Below are 15,326 nucleotides of genomic sequence, written 5' to 3' on the forward strand. Positions count from 1 at the left end.
GATTATGATGATGATGATGGTGATGCTCCTGCTGCTGCTGCTATTGGTTTGTATGAGTTTCTTATATATCCCAAATGTCCATTTGAATGGATAAATAAAATGTGGCATATCCACACAATGGAATATTATTCTGCAATAAAAAGGAATGAAGCACTGATAAGTGCTACAAAGTGGATGAACATTGAAAGCATTAAGCTAAATGAAAGAAGCCAGACACATAAGATGTCATATTGTGTGATTTCATTTATATGAAATGCTCAGCACAGGCAACTCTACTAAGGCAGAAAACAGATTAGTGGTCGCCCAGGGCTGGGGAAAATGGGAGAAATGAGGACTGATGCTAAAAGATAAGAGGTTTATTTTTGGGGTGATGAAAATGTTCTGGAATTAGATAGTGTTGATGGTTGCACAGCTCTGTGAATATACTAAAAACCACTTATTTGTACACATTAAATGGGTGAATTGTATGGTATGTGAATTATATCTCAATAAAACTGTTTCAAAAAAGAATAGTAAGGATAAACATATTTAAATGAAGGAATGGATGAGTAAAGAGTTAAACAAAGGTTGATGAGAAACAGGGGAAAAGAATGTTATATGACTAGGTTAAGTTACTAATATATCTCTTTAGAGATTCTCATTTTATTCTAAGAGGGGCTGCTTTTGGAAGGCAAATTATGATTAGGGAAAGGGATGGTCAACAGTCAGAAATTGTGATTTTCACTCCTGGCTATGGTCTTAAGCACAAAATTGTTTTTCTGGTATTTTTAGGCAGTGTTTTGAAGCTCAGGCAGCCTGTTACTGTATTTTTCAACTCCATTTGTTTGAGTTTAACTGGTTTGAGTTAGTAATGAGGATGCATTATGGCAAAAGGGACACTCATAACATCAGCACCGACAGGGCTGCCAAAACCCTGGAGGCCTTGCCAAGCCCCGATAAGTTGCCTCACACCTTACGAAATCCAAATCACAAAACAGGAAGAGTGGGGGACTTGCTTGTTTGTGCTAAGTTTGGGGGAGTCTGTGTTTAAGTGCTAAAGGTGAAAACATTCTAGCAAGAAGTAGTTGATTCAACTCAATTGCCAGGGCAATTTCAGCAGAGTGGAAATTCAGTCCGTGCTTTGTCAAATTCTCTAGGAGAAGGAGTCACAAACTGGAATATGTACAGAGGCGTAGCAGGTAAAACAGAAAAGACAACATGGTCAAATGGAGGCCTCCCTGTCCCATCTCAAGGGAGTAGCCCCTGCTCCATTCATGCTGGTGTTGCTGAAACAACCAGCAACAAGAAGGAAGGAGCAGTGTTGCTAAAGCCAAACTTCTGATCTTCCAGAAGAAGCTGAAGATGTGGATTCTTATTTTTATTTATTTTTTAATGAATTTACAACCTTTTTTTTTTGGCTTCTGCGCCACATGTCTTGTGGGATCTTAGTTCCCCCACCAGGGATCAAACCCGGCCCTCGGCAGTGAAAGCATGGAGTCCTAACCACTGGACCACCAGGGAATTCCCAAGATGTGGGTTTTTAAATAGCGAACACCTCCTTTTTAAATGTTGCTGTCTCATTAGAATAAAACAAGCAACGACCCACAGAATGGGAGAAAATATTTCCAAGTCATATATCTGATGAGGGACTTCCATCTAGAATATATAAAGAATGCTTACAACTCAATAATAATAATCCAACTTAAAAATGGGCAAAGCATCTGAATAGATATTTCTCCATCAAAGATATACAAATGGCCAAAGAAGCACACGAAATGCAGCTCAACATCATTAGCTAACAGGGAAATGCAAATCAAAACCATCATTAGCTACCAGGGAAATGCAAATCAAAACCATTTCATATCCACTGAGATGGCCAGAATCAATAAGAAAAATAATAACGCATGTTGGTGGGGATTTGGAGAAACTGAAATCCTCATACACTGCTGCTGGGAATGTAAAATGCATAGCCACATTGGAAAACAGTTCAGCAGTTTCTCAAAAGGTTGAACATAGATTGATCATATGACTCAATATTTCCATAGGTATGTAATCATGAGAAATGAAAACATATGTCTACAAAAAAACTTATACATGAATGTTCATAGCAGCATTATTCACAATATCCCAAAAGTGGAAACAACCCATGTGTGCGTCAACTAAAGAATGGATAAACATTATAGGGAAAATTATTTGGCAATAAAAAGGAATCAAGTTGATACATACTACACCATAGATAAACCTTGAAAACAATTTGCTAAGTGAAAGGGGCCAATCACAAAAGACCATATATTATGATTCCATTTGTATGACATGTCCAGAAGAGGCAAATCTAGAGAGACAGAAAGTGGATTAGTGCTTGCCTAGAATGGAGAGGATGAAGGGAATTGAGGAGTGATGCTCAAGGGTGTAGGTTTCTTTTTGGTGTGATGAAAATGGTCTAAAATTGATCGTGGTGATGGACGCACAACTCTATGAATATACTAAAGAGCTGCATACTTTAAATAGGTGAATTGTATGGTATGTGAATATATACCCATAAAGCTATTATGAAAAAAGGATACAGTGAGGGCCACACAAAACTTATCTGCCAGGCTGCCAACTTCAAGTCCTCTTATTAAGGCTTGATCAAATGCATAGCAGGTCTGGAAGGGGCTGGTCCAACCCAAATTCTTAGGAAACCAGAGAAGAGGGTGCTCTGCTAGTTCTAAAGTCACATGACTTTTCAGTGGCTGAGCCAGGGCCAGAACTTGTCTCTTGACCTTGACCTCTAGGCCATGCTACCTCTATCCAAAGCCTAAGTTTCAGGGCATAGCCAGGAAGGGACTGTGAGAAGCCAACATCAGGAACAGCTGGATATACTCTCTTTCTTTTGCTACATTTTACAAAGGTCCCTCGAAGACTTCTTGAGAAAGGGATAAAATATGGTAAAAAGGAATCCTCTTTAAGGGAAGAGACAAATATAGTGCTTCCCTGAGTGCTAAGTTTTTTGTATAGCATGGGAGGGTGTGTGTGTTTTAGATTCACTTATTCTGTATGTTTCTGATTCATTTACACTTAGCTCATCAATATGTTGTTTGTGCAAGAAACTTTTGATGTCCAAGAAAACCTCTGGGCCTCCTGAGGTTTTTTTTTTTTTTTTGAACCAGAGAACTGAACTTTGCCAAGAGTAAATGGAACTCAGATATCAAAGGTCTGAGTTCAGTTTTCATTGAATACAAAGGGTGAGTGGATTCTGAACTGAGCCAAATGCATTCTCCCACCCTTAATTTACAGTACATTGTTTTGGCAGACTCTACAATCCTGAAAGTTGGCTTTTCTTCTCTGATTCCTTTCTAGGGTGTAACCACAAGCCTATCTTTCAGTTAACTTTACAGAAAATAAGACCATATTATAACAATTTATGAGAGCCTCACTCATCACTGTTCCTATAACTATCAATTTTATTAGCACAAATTGAAATGTCTGAAAAGGTTAAAACCATCCTCTGAAGTTTGTAATTTTGTTTGAGAGCTTACAGGAATCTCTCTTTTCTCAGTCCTCTCATCTGGGTGTTTACGAAAAAGGATGTCGCCCTTCGCCGCAATACTTGGTCCGGGCATCAACCAGTTATCAAGTTGAATATTGAAGGACTACTATTACTTGTGGTGCTCAGATTTGAAGGATGGAACAGGCTCCCCATTCTCTCTTCAAAGGTGAAAGGCTCAGAGAAATGATTAGTACTTTGAATTTCTTTTAAATTAAAAAATAAATCTCAAAAAACACAAAGAAGCAGAGCAAAATTAAGATCATCCCAAATTCTGCCAACTTGAGATAAGCATTATTAATATTTTGTGGATCATTTTCTTTTTATTCTAAAAAATAAATCTATATCAGTATAGACATATTTATATAAGATTATAAAAATGGGATATTACATTGTTTTACAATCTATCAATACTTGTTCCATTTCTTAGTTTAAGATTATCAATATTAATACAATTATATCTACTTCATGCATAAAATCCAGTTGTATAGATGAAACATAATTTACTTAAATGATTCAGCAAGGAGTCTTTTGATTGCAAGTGACAGAAAATCCATATCAAACTGACTTAAACACAAAAGGAAATTTTTTGGCTGACATCTGAAAAGTCTAGTGGGAGATCTGGTTTAAGGCATGGCAGGATTCAGGGATCAAATGATGTTATGAGGTTTCCGCTTCTCTTTCTCTTTGCTCTGCCTTCTGCTGCTTTGGTGCCATCCACATGCTGCACATAGAGGCAGCAGTTCCAGAGTGGATACATCCAGGTTTTTGCCTGGCAAAGGTGAACAAGGCTCTCTTCCAGCACTCACCATGGAAATTTTGTTGCACTGGTCCCAAAGCAATTTCTGAGCCTATCACTGTGGCTTGTGCCTGGAATCCAAGTGTTTCACCAAATAACACAGACTGAGAATGAGAGAGGGAGGGATGGAAGAAAAGATGGGTCCTTAGAGGGAAATAGGAGGAGGGTTACCAGAAGAATAATGGATGAATGTTGTGTGGCCAAAATAACAGTTCTGCAATGCATACTCTTGGACATTTCGAAGTCATCTTGTATTGTTTCCTAGGGCTTTTGTAAAAAACTACCACAAACTAGGTGGCTCAAACAGAAATTTATTGTCTCACAGCTCTGGAGGCTGGAAGTCCAAGATCAGGGTATCCTTAGTGTTGGTTCCTTCTGAGGGCCAGGATGGAAAATCTGTTTCATGTCTCTCCTAGCTTCTGGTGGTTTGCTGGCAGTCTTTGGAGTTCTTTGGCTTGTAGATGCATTGCCCTGATTTTTGTTTTCATCTTCACATGGCATTTTCTCTGTGTCCAAATTCCCTCTTTTTATAAGGACATCAGTAATTTGGATTAGGGGTCCACTCTGCCCCAGTACAACCTTATCTTTACTAATTACATCTACAACAACCCTATTTCCAAATAGTGTCACATTTTGAGGTATAGGGGGTTGAGGCTTCAACATATGAATTTTGGGAGGACACAGTTCAACCCATAAAATGTTTCCACACAATGTTTCTGGCTACATTTAAAACCCATCCAGTCTGAGTTTGAATGATGAATCCCATTGCCTCCCGCTTTCCACTGTGTAAACTAGGAGGTTGGATGAGGTGACCTCTAGGGTCCCTTCTATATAACTTAGTGATGATTAAGTGTTTGGGGGCTAGGAATCCATCCTGCTGCCTGAATGTATACAACACTCCAACCACTTACTAGCTTGCGGACTTTGGGCAAGTGACTCAACCACTGTAAATCTGTCTCCTCAACCAGTAAAATGAGGATTACAGTCGTTTGCTCATTGGGTTGTTGTGGGCTAGGCACACAGCACTCGGTAAATGTTAGTGTAACTGTTCCACCTGTTCAAACATATGAGGACTGCAGAGATAGGAGAAGAGCCTGACATAACCTCAGTGTTCTCACCCTCTGCTGATAATTCGGCTCAATAATTTCTCCCTGAGGTTCTCCTGAAAGAAATTCAAGAAGGGGAGGGATGCTTTGTTATCCTGCAAACAGAAATTCAAATCCAGTTCAGAGAACACAAAGTATTTCTCTTTCTCGCCTAAAGCCAGATGCGATAAATCTTGAGCAGCCTCCTCCTAGGCGATGTGATTACGAAATACCTGTTCCCTTTAGGTCCCACTTATCTGTCTCTCAGACATTTCCTTTTTTTTTCGTACAACTTGATCTTGCCCACCATCTTTTAGATGTGGGCTGGAACCAGTCATTATATTTACATTCTTTTTTTTTTTGGCTCCATAAATTTGGGGAAATGAAGCAGACGGTCTGCTGCTTTACAAGGCGCCACATCTTTTAGTTCTTTTATACTTTTTTCTACAGGGTCTAATTTAGCTTGTCTAAATGCTGACTGAATAACAACTAGAACTCTAAGCTCTTGCAGGCAGCATAACTTACTTGTGATACAGGTGTATCAGGGGTTCACCAAGGTCAAAGCAAGAGGTGCAGATCGCTTTTAAAAATGTGGTCACTTTCGGGGCTTCCCTGGTGGCGTAGTGGTTGAGAGTCTGCCTGCCGATGCAGGGGACACGGGTTCGTGCCCTGGTCCAGGAAGATCCCACATGCCGTGGAGCGGCTGGGCCCGTGAGCCATGGCCGCTGAGCCTGCGCGTCCGGAGCCTGCGCGTCCGGAGCCTGTGCTCCGCAACGGGAGAGGCCGCAACAGTGAGAGGCGTACTGCAAAAAATAAATAAATAAAAATGTAGTCACTTTCATTTAGCAAATATTTCTGAAGTGCTGACTCTGTTCTGGGAGCTGTTCTAAGTACCAGGTCATAACAATGAACAAGAGAGCGACCATCCCTACCCTTGAGTACTGCACATTCTGGGGACATTCACTGATGCAGAAAATATGTAATGAGAACTTACTGCATGTCAGGTATTGTTCATCATTAAACAACACAGATACCATTCCTGCACTGATGGCTATGGTGTGTGTGTGTGTGTGTGTGTGTAAAGTACGGGGCAGAATACAATACATATAAATACATTTTTTAAATCATGTTAAATGATAATAAGTGCTACAGAAAAAAACTGAGCAGGTTAAGGGGGATTAGGAATGTTGGGGGTGGTTTACAATTTTAAATAGGGTGGTCAGGGTAGGTCTGTTGAGAAGGTGATACTTGAGCAAAGATTAGAAGGCAAGAGGAGGGAAAGGTGAGGAAGGGACCCTGGATTTGGGGGGAAGAGCAAGTCCAAGGGCCCTGGGGCATGAGTGTGCCTGGCTTTTTCAAGGAAAGCAAGGAGGTCAGATTCACTGGAGCAGAGCGATCAGTGTGAGAACAGCAGGAAATGGTTAGGGGCAAATCAAGCAGAGATTTTAGCCTGAGTGAAATGAGGAACCATCAGAAAGTGCTAAGCAGAGCAGGGACAAGATCTCAGACTTCAAAGGACTGAGCTGGCTGCTGTGTTTAGACTAGACTGTGCAGGTGCCCGTGGCATTAGGGAAGCCTGAGTAATCAATCTCAAGGGTGAGAAGGTAGTGACGCAGACCTAGAGGGGGGACAGGTGTGGGTAGTGAGGAGCGGTTGGATTAGGGATCTGTTTTGAAGACATGGCCGACACGATTTTCTGACAGACTGGACGTGGGGTGTAAAAAAGGCAGGGATGACTCCAAGATCTAGCCACTGATTGTTTGGTGGAGCACAGTTTTGTTTTGGTGCATTGGGCCAGGAGTGCCGTTCGGACATTGTAAGTCTGAGGAGCCTATTGGCTATCCAAGTGGAGTGTGCAGCGGGATTTTGCCTGTATAAGTGATCTGGGGGATATGGTAAAGCTTCAGGAAGTGAGGTCGTGCTGAGGTACTTCCAGAACCGGCCACGTCCTCCTAAAAGCTAGAACATCCCTGAAGGGCAGCTCATCGCGCCGAAGCCCCTTCAGCCGACAAAGCCCTTCTTTTTCCTCCTTGGGGAATGGCGAGAAAAATGAACAGAACTGACGCGCCGCGGCACAGCCTCCACCCTCTCGCTCGCCGCAAGGAAAGACGCGATGCGGGTTGGGATGGGAGCGCAGACGGGTCCCGGGGGGTGGGGCGGTCTGGAGGGCGGGTGGGCGGGTGCCTGAGGGTGGGCGGGGCCGCGGCGCGGGCGTACGTCACAGAGGCGGGCGAGGCCGGCCTCCTTCCCTCTCGCAGGTCCACGGGAGATCAGCTGGTCTGCGCTGCTGTGACGTCGGCCGGGGTACGTCACCACCGAATGGCAGCCTCCAGAAAGGCACCGCGAGTAAGGTGAGGGCACTCTGCCGCGGAGCCGGTGTCCGGGCAGCGCGCGCCACCCCCGGCCCCGAGCGCGCATGTTGCACTCTGGAGGGCAGGGACGAGCGGGTGAGGAGCGGTGGGCTGCCCACCGCAGTCGGGCGCCGGCCGGGGCTGACCGGAGCCCCGCGAGCGAGGCCACGGGGAGGGAGCCATGCAGCCGGGCAAGTTCCGGTTCGTTTCCGGCGGGGTCGCGGGCATCCCCGGGCAGCCCGAGCCGGGTCCCCGGACAAGTGTGTGTGCGGAGCTGCGGCGCTCGGCCTGAGGGGGCGGTGGCCATCGCAGCCCCCTCCCCGGCCCGGCCAGAGGCCCCGCTGTGGCAGGAAGTTGACCCCTCCTGGCCCCTCCCGGGGTTCGCGGAGGCGGGCGAGCCCCTGCCCTCGCCCCTCTACCCTGGGAATGTAATTCTCAAATTACAGTATGACACCTTCAGTTCGTCTTCCTGATCTGTCACCGCCACTAGGATCGGCAGCCGCGGCCCTTCCCACCTAGATGGTTTCAGAGGCTGTGTACGGGAATACTTGGGCATAATCTCCAGGAAAATCCCACCAGTAACCTGCCCTGGGTTCTCCCTGGATTCAGGGAGGTGAGAAGGATAATCCTCTGGTTTCACATTAAACGGCTTTCAGCCTGTGCTTCCGCCACAACCAGGGTATACTTAACCAGAGCAGCTGACAAAATGGGAGACTGAGAGTTACGTTGAGATGTCACAAAGGCCAGAAGCCAAACTCCCTGGCAATCCGCACGGGATCAGCTGTCCTCTGAACAGTTGCAACTTGAATGAAGAGGCTGGACAGCATGACCAGACTCACTTGCTGAACACAGACCATGGCTTGTGCTTGTGTTTGTGAGTGGACAGATCCCAAGCTGACCTTGACTTGGACTTGGCCTTGCCACAGCATGTTGGGGATGAGTAGAGGACCTGCCCGCTCGGTGGAAGGGTGTCTGATGTGCGGCTAACCTGCATGGGGAAGGAGCTGCCTATGTGTTAAGTGCTGGAAGTGGGGTCAGGCAAGTGGATAATGAGTTCTCTTTCTAGAAACTTATAGGCTGAGAAGTAGCCTTCGAGGACCAAGTTGGTCTTTGCTGGATTCATAGAATCACAACATTTTAAGGGTAGAAGGGTCTTTCAGTATCAGCTGAGAGAGCCTCCTTACCTCACACAAGAGGCAATTGAGAGGCTGAGAGAAGGGAGGCCATTTGCCCCAGGCACCTCCCCTAATGGCAGAATTTGAGTGCCATTCAGTGTAAACATGACTTAGTTTAGGTGATGGAAACTAAACTCAAATGGACTTAGGTAAGGGGGTGAGCTGGCTTCTAGTGCAGCTGAGTCCACGAGACCACACTGGCATCAGACTTGGCTTCTCTCTTACACCTCTTGGCTCTGATTTCTTCAGTGTTGGCTTCATTCTCAGGCAGACTTTCTCCTTTGGCAGGTTATGACAGTTCTAGTCTGACAGCCCCCGCAGAAATAGAGCCCTTTTACCCAATGGTTGGAGCAGAAATTCCAGATCTGATCCTTGCTGGACTGATTTGATCCTAATGTCCATCCCAGAACCGATCATTGTGATTTGGAGGGGTGGATTGAGCAGGTCTGGGTCCCAGTACTTGGTGGGTGAATGGGTGAGGCTCATTCCAACTCTGTGGACTGAAAGTGGAGAAGAGACGTTCTCAGAAAGAAAACCTAGGTGCTCTGATCAAAAGAAGGAGGGTTGGATTCTGGGTAGGCAAAATAACATTGCCCACTTCTTCATCCTAGAACTTGTTCCATTCTCCCCTTGTCTCACCTCACAGGGCATGATTGAGCATTTTGGTCCTTGTTTTGCCCCATCCTGAATGATATACATGTACGATTCTCATCATGGACTGGGGGAAGGGGGAGGGTAACAACACTGCGGGGAGTTCTTTAAAAAGAGAGAGGGAGAAAAATGTGCCATAACCATCTTATAAAAAGATTGAACAGGAAGTTCTCTGCATGCTTCTTTCTTCTTACCCATCTCATGACACATCATGACACTGAGAAGGTGTAGACTGAAGAAGTCCTGGGCAGGAGAAGAGCACTGAGCTGGAGGTTGACAGGCCTGGACTCCAGTTCTAGCTGTGTCATCCTATAGCCCCGAGGCCTTGAGCGAATTGTGTGATCTCTGTTTCTCAGTTTCTTTCTAGAGGGGGGAGCTGAGCTGGATCATCCCTGAGGTATATTCTAGCTCTAACATTTAATGATAGCCCTGCTTTGACTGAGAGTCTGAGAATGTGTCTGTCCAAGTAAGTGAAGGGTAGATAGATCTTGGACTCTACAGAGACCAGGGTATGACAGGAGCATGACCATTTTAATGTTTAGCTGCTTTGTGGCTCCTTTGATCCTTACAGGCAGGTGGAGGTGGTGATGCTGACAGAGAGAGCTTAAACTCAAGTTCTCTGTGAGCATCAGCTGTCAGACCTGATTTCTGGTCTTGGCTTTGCAGCTCCTGATGTGTATGGCCTGTGGCAAGTTATCTTTGTTTCTTCTCTTGTGAAGTGAATGAATAGGGCTACTTCTGAATAACCTCCCTCCAGCTCTCTTGTCCTGTGTCTGAACCAGTCACTGGCACCAGTTAAATTTGAATAGAGAAATTGACTTCCTTGGTTCACCATCTTGTAAATGTGCCTATGAAGTCAATGGAGATCAGGTGAGAATGTGACTTGTATCGCTGTCCGAGAAAAGGTTTCTTACTTTGTAAAATATAACAGCTTTATTGAGATATAATTCATGTACCACACAATTCACCTATTAAAAAGTACAATTAAGTGGTTTTGAGAATATTCCCAGAGTTGTACAACCATTACCACGGTCAATTTTTAGAACATTTTAATCCTCCACAGAAGAAACCCTGTACACATTGCAGTCACTCCTCATTTCCCCAACTCCACCGCTGCCCTAGGCAACCATTAATCTACTTTCTGTCTCTATGGATTTGCCCATTCTGGACACTGAATATGGAATCAAACAATATATGGTCTAATTTGACTGGCTTTTTTCACTTAGCATAAAATGTGTTCCAGGTTTACTGTGATGTAACATGTATCAGTAATTATTCCTTTTTATTGCCAAATAATATTCCATTGTGAGTTGAGACCACTTTTATTTATCCATCAATTGATGGACGTTTGGGTTGTTTCTACTTTTTGGCCATTATGAATAATGCTGCTATGAACATTTGTGTGTAAGCTTTTTTTTTTTTTTTTTCCATTTTGGGCATTTTAACATGGAGACAAAAGTGGTAACAATAGCAAAGCAAAAAAAAATAATAAAAAAGACCAATATTTAACTTTCCCGTCACCCAAGTCTCACACTGAAGTTCTATTCCCGTGTCCCCCATAAGCACCACTGAACTAAAAAATCTATTTTAAAGCACCCAAACCAGTCCAGACCCTCTCGAAACCAAGAGCCCCAGCCAGAGCTGTCGTCTCTCTTGGGTCCAAGCGAGAGGAGGGTTCCGGGAAAGGCACCACCTCATAACTCACGCAGTGCAACGCCGGGGACGGGTTCGGGCACAGGGCACTTGGCGGGGAACCTGGGTGGCAGTCACAGCCTCTGTGCTGACATGCAGGGAAGGGGACTTCTTCTGTGATCCCAACTATTTGGTTACACAGCCAAGCAAACGTGACTAGAGAGTTGGGTTAGCGGAACAGGAACCCGGGCCTCAGAAACAGACCAGGCTGCTTCCAGCAGGATCCAGTGCGGGGAAGGGGGTTGGAATACAGACAGAAGCACAAAGGCGATAAAGGCTGATTGTGTGTAAGCTTTTATGTGGACTTAGTTTTCTTCGGTATGCACTTAGGAGTGGAATTGCTGGGTCATAGGCTAACTCTGTATTTAATCTTTTCAGGAATGCTAGACAATTTTCCAAAGCTATTATACCATTTTACATTCCCACCAGCAATGTCTGGGTGTTCCAGTTTTTCCACATCCTTGCCCATACTTGTTACTGTCCGGTTTTTTTTGTTTGTTTGTTTGTTTTTAATTATAATCTTCCTAGTGGATGTGAAGTGGTATCTCATTGTGGTTTTGATTTGCATTTCCCTAATGAATGATGATGTTGAAAATCTTTTCCTGTGATTATTGGCCATTTGTATATCTTCTTAGGAGAAATATCTATTAAAGCCTTTGACCATTTGAAAATTGTAATATTTGTCTTTTTATTTTTGAGTTGTAATAGTTATATACTCTGGATACTAGAATCTTATCATATATATGAGTTGCAAATATTTTCTTATTTTATGGGTTGTCTTTTCACTTTCTTTATGGTATCCTTTGAAGCATAAAAGTCTTTAATTTAGTGAAGTCCAGTCTATTTATTTTTGTTTTGGGGCATGTGCTTTTGATGTCATATCTAAGAAACCATTGCCTAATTCAAGGTTAGGCAGTGTTTTCTTCATGCCTGTGTTTTCTTCTAAAAAAACATTTATGTCTGTGTGATCCATTTTGAGTTAAGTTTTGTATATAGTGTGAGGGTAGATGGTCAGCTTGGTTCTTTTACATGTGAATATCCAGGTGTCCCATCATCATTTGTTGAAGAGACTATAGTTTTCTCCATTGAATGGTACCCTTGTAAAAAATTGGCAGTAAATGTGACGGTTTATTTCTGAATTCCATTTCATTGATCTATAAGTCTATCCTTTTGCCAGGACCACACTGTCTTGATTACTGTAGGTTTATTAGTTTTGAAATCAGGAAGGGTGAATCCTTCAACTTTGTTCTTTTTCATGATTGTTTTGGTTATTCTGGATTCCTTGCATTTCTGTATGAATTTAGGATCTGCTTGTAAATTTCTACATAGAAGCCAGCCAGAATTGGATAGGAATTGCATTGAATCTGTAGATTATTTGGGGGAGTATTGCCATTTTAACAATATTGTCTTCCAACCCATGAACATGGAAAGTCTTTCCATTTATTTAGGTCTTCTTTAATTTCTTTCAAAATGCTTTGTAGTTTTCAGAGTATAGGTTTTTTACCTCTTTTGTTAAATTTATTCTTAGGTATTTATTGGTTTGATGCTGTCATAAATGAACTTTTCTTAATTTCATTTTTGCATTGTCCATTGCAAGTATGTAGAAATACAACAGATTTTTGTATATTGATTTAATATACTGCATTCTTCTTTTTTTGGCCACGTTACATGACATGCAGGATCTTAGTTCCCCAACCAGGGATCGAACCCGTGCCCCTGCAGTGGAAGCGTGGAGTCCTAACCACTGGACCACCAGGGAATGCCCTGTATCCTGCATTCTTGATGAGCTTGTTTGCTAGTTCTGATTTTTTGTGTGGATTCTTTAGGATTTTCTATATTGAAGATAATGCCATTTGCAGTAGAGATAGTTTTACTTCGTTTTTGCTAATCTGGATGGCTTTTGTTTTAGTTTCTTGCCTTATTGCCCTGGATAGGACCTCCAGCACAATCTTGACTAGAGGTAGCAAGAGTGGACATCTCTATTTTGTTCCTGATCTTAGGGAGAAAGCATTCAGCCTTTTGACATTAAGGTTGATGTTAGCCATGGCTTTTGTAGTATTCTTGATCAGACTGAGGAACTTCTCCTTTTCTAGTTTGTTGAGTACTTTCATCATGAAGGGGTGTTGGATTTTGTCAAATGCTTTTTCTGTGTTTATTGAGATGATGATGTAGTTTTTGTTCTTTATTCTATTGACGTTGTGTATTACATTAATTTTTATATGTTGAACCAATCTTGAATACCTGGGATAAATTCCACTTGGTGATGGTGTGTGATCCTTTTATATCTTACTGGATTCAGTTTGCTAGTATTTTGTTGAGGATATTTGCATTTATATTTATAAGAAATATTTAGGTACCTTACTTTTTAATGAAAGAGTATACGGTTCCCCCAGTAAAGGACACCTCATTCTGTCCAAGGAAATTAAAGTAGCAGCCATCTAAGAGCAGGCCTGGAGTGACTGGTGAAAATGTCTGGCTGTGTGGTGGTCTAAGCACATACAAGTGTGGTAAAATTAAAACTATTTTTAAGTTCATAGCTGAATAAAACCTAAAACCCTTTCTATAGCCAACAACAGGCTCCTTGTTGCCTCTGATCTTGTCTCCTAACCACTTACCTCCCTGTCCTCCAACACACACATCAATACCACACTGGCCTCCTTGCTTTCCTTCAGGTATACCATGCGTTAGGGCCCTTGCACTTGCTGTTCCCCTTTTCTGGAGTGTTCTTCCCCTAGACATCCACATGGCTCCATCCCTCACTTTTGTTTAGGTCTCTGCTAAAATGTCATCTGTTAGTAAAGAGGCCTTGCATGGCAACCCCATCTAAAATAACCTTTCCTCTTACCTCTCTGACAGTCTTCCCCTTGCCCTGCTTGACTTTTTTTCATAGAACACATACTCACTGCCTGTTAGACTGTTTTCTTGTGTCTGTTGCCTCTCCTCCTATATCCTCCCCTTCTAGGATCCTCCTGCTTTCCCCTGCCCCACCATGTAAACCTCTTGAGGTCAGAGATGTTCTCTGTTTTGTTCACTGTTGTGTCTAGAATAGGGCCTGGATTATAGAAGATTTTCAGTAATTCAGTAAATATTTATTGACTGAATGGGCTTGAAAGAAAGAGAAATCCTCAGGTGCCAGAAATGTAGGGGAGCTTAAAGCCTGCATGACATCTGGTAAACTGAGCCTTGAGGGATTTTACACGCTGTAGGCCTTCGTAGTTGGGGTCCATGGCACCAGACTATCCTTGTATGAGGACAGGACACTTGTATGTAAATCTCCTTGCTGAGAAGTTAAAGTGAAAATTAATCTCAGAAGCAAACAGCAGGGACAGTAGTGCTTGTACAATCCAGGATACGTCTCATTCTCATAGATAAAATAGTCTGTGAGTCTGTAAGAAAAAGAATGACCCACCAAGAGGGAGCCAGCAGACCGAGCAAACTTGAGGATTACTATTCCAAGACCTTCTAGTGGAGGGTCTGAAATGAATTTTAAAATAAGGGCCCCAAATAATTAAAGCTAAGAGAAGGAATAGAAACCATAGTGAAGGAATATGACACCATGAAGAAAGGACAGGCAAATTTGAAAAAGAACCAAATAGAGCTGTACATGTGAAAAATATAGTCATTGCAAATAAAATATTTTTAGACTAGTTAAACAGGAGATTAGACATAGCTGAAGAGAAATCATGAATTAGAGATTGAGACTGAGAAGGTTTACCTGCCAGTGGTCTTGTTGTATCTGCAAGTTTTATCTGAAACTTATTTCATCACTGATACTGGGGTGAGAGTTCTTCTGACTCACGAAGGAAAACGGCTAAGTCAAGTTGATGTTCCTCTCTGACTAAGCCTTGCCACGTTTACTAAGGTCAAAGTCTGCAATATCCTGTTCTTTCTCTTCCTTAGGGCAAACTACCAGGATTTTCAGCTGAAAAATCTAAGAATAATTGAACCTAACGAGGCGACACACTCAGGAGACCCAGGTGTAGAAACAGGTAATAATTTTATCTGTTACTGAGATGGAACATCTCAAAAGGATTTTGGGTTCCCTCACCCCAACACCAAGTTGGGAGA

The 15,326-nt window shown here is 43.0% G+C and overlaps 1 protein-coding gene across 8 annotated transcripts in view; it reads left to right on the plus strand.

The window, feature by feature from the left end:
- The first annotated feature begins 7,295 nt into the window (after nt 1-7,295).
- The window catches only part of XPNPEP1 (X-prolyl aminopeptidase 1), a 54,766-nt gene continuing 46,735 nt past the window's right edge, over nt 7,296-15,326 (plus strand). For 2 of the 8 annotated variants that reach the window (XM_067709463.1, XM_067709464.1), the window contains exons 1-2: nt 7,690-7,740; nt 15,159-15,247. Coding sequence is in view for 5 of the 8 variants with exons in the window: in XM_067709459.1 (XP_067565560.1) it covers nt 7,709-7,740; nt 8,231-8,353; nt 15,159-15,247 (244 nt within the window). In the remaining 3 variants the exon portion in view is untranslated. Of the gene's footprint in view, nt 7,509-7,646; nt 7,741-8,230; nt 8,354-15,158; nt 15,248-15,326 lie in introns of those variants that run through there. The other 6 variants (XM_067709459.1, XM_067709458.1, XM_067709457.1 and 3 more) reach the window with 6 other exon arrangements.

The sequence above is a fragment of the Pseudorca crassidens genome, chromosome 16 (assembly GCF_039906515.1).
Source record: "Pseudorca crassidens isolate mPseCra1 chromosome 16, mPseCra1.hap1, whole genome shotgun sequence".
Lineage (NCBI taxonomy): Eukaryota > Metazoa > Chordata > Mammalia > Artiodactyla > Delphinidae > Pseudorca > Pseudorca crassidens.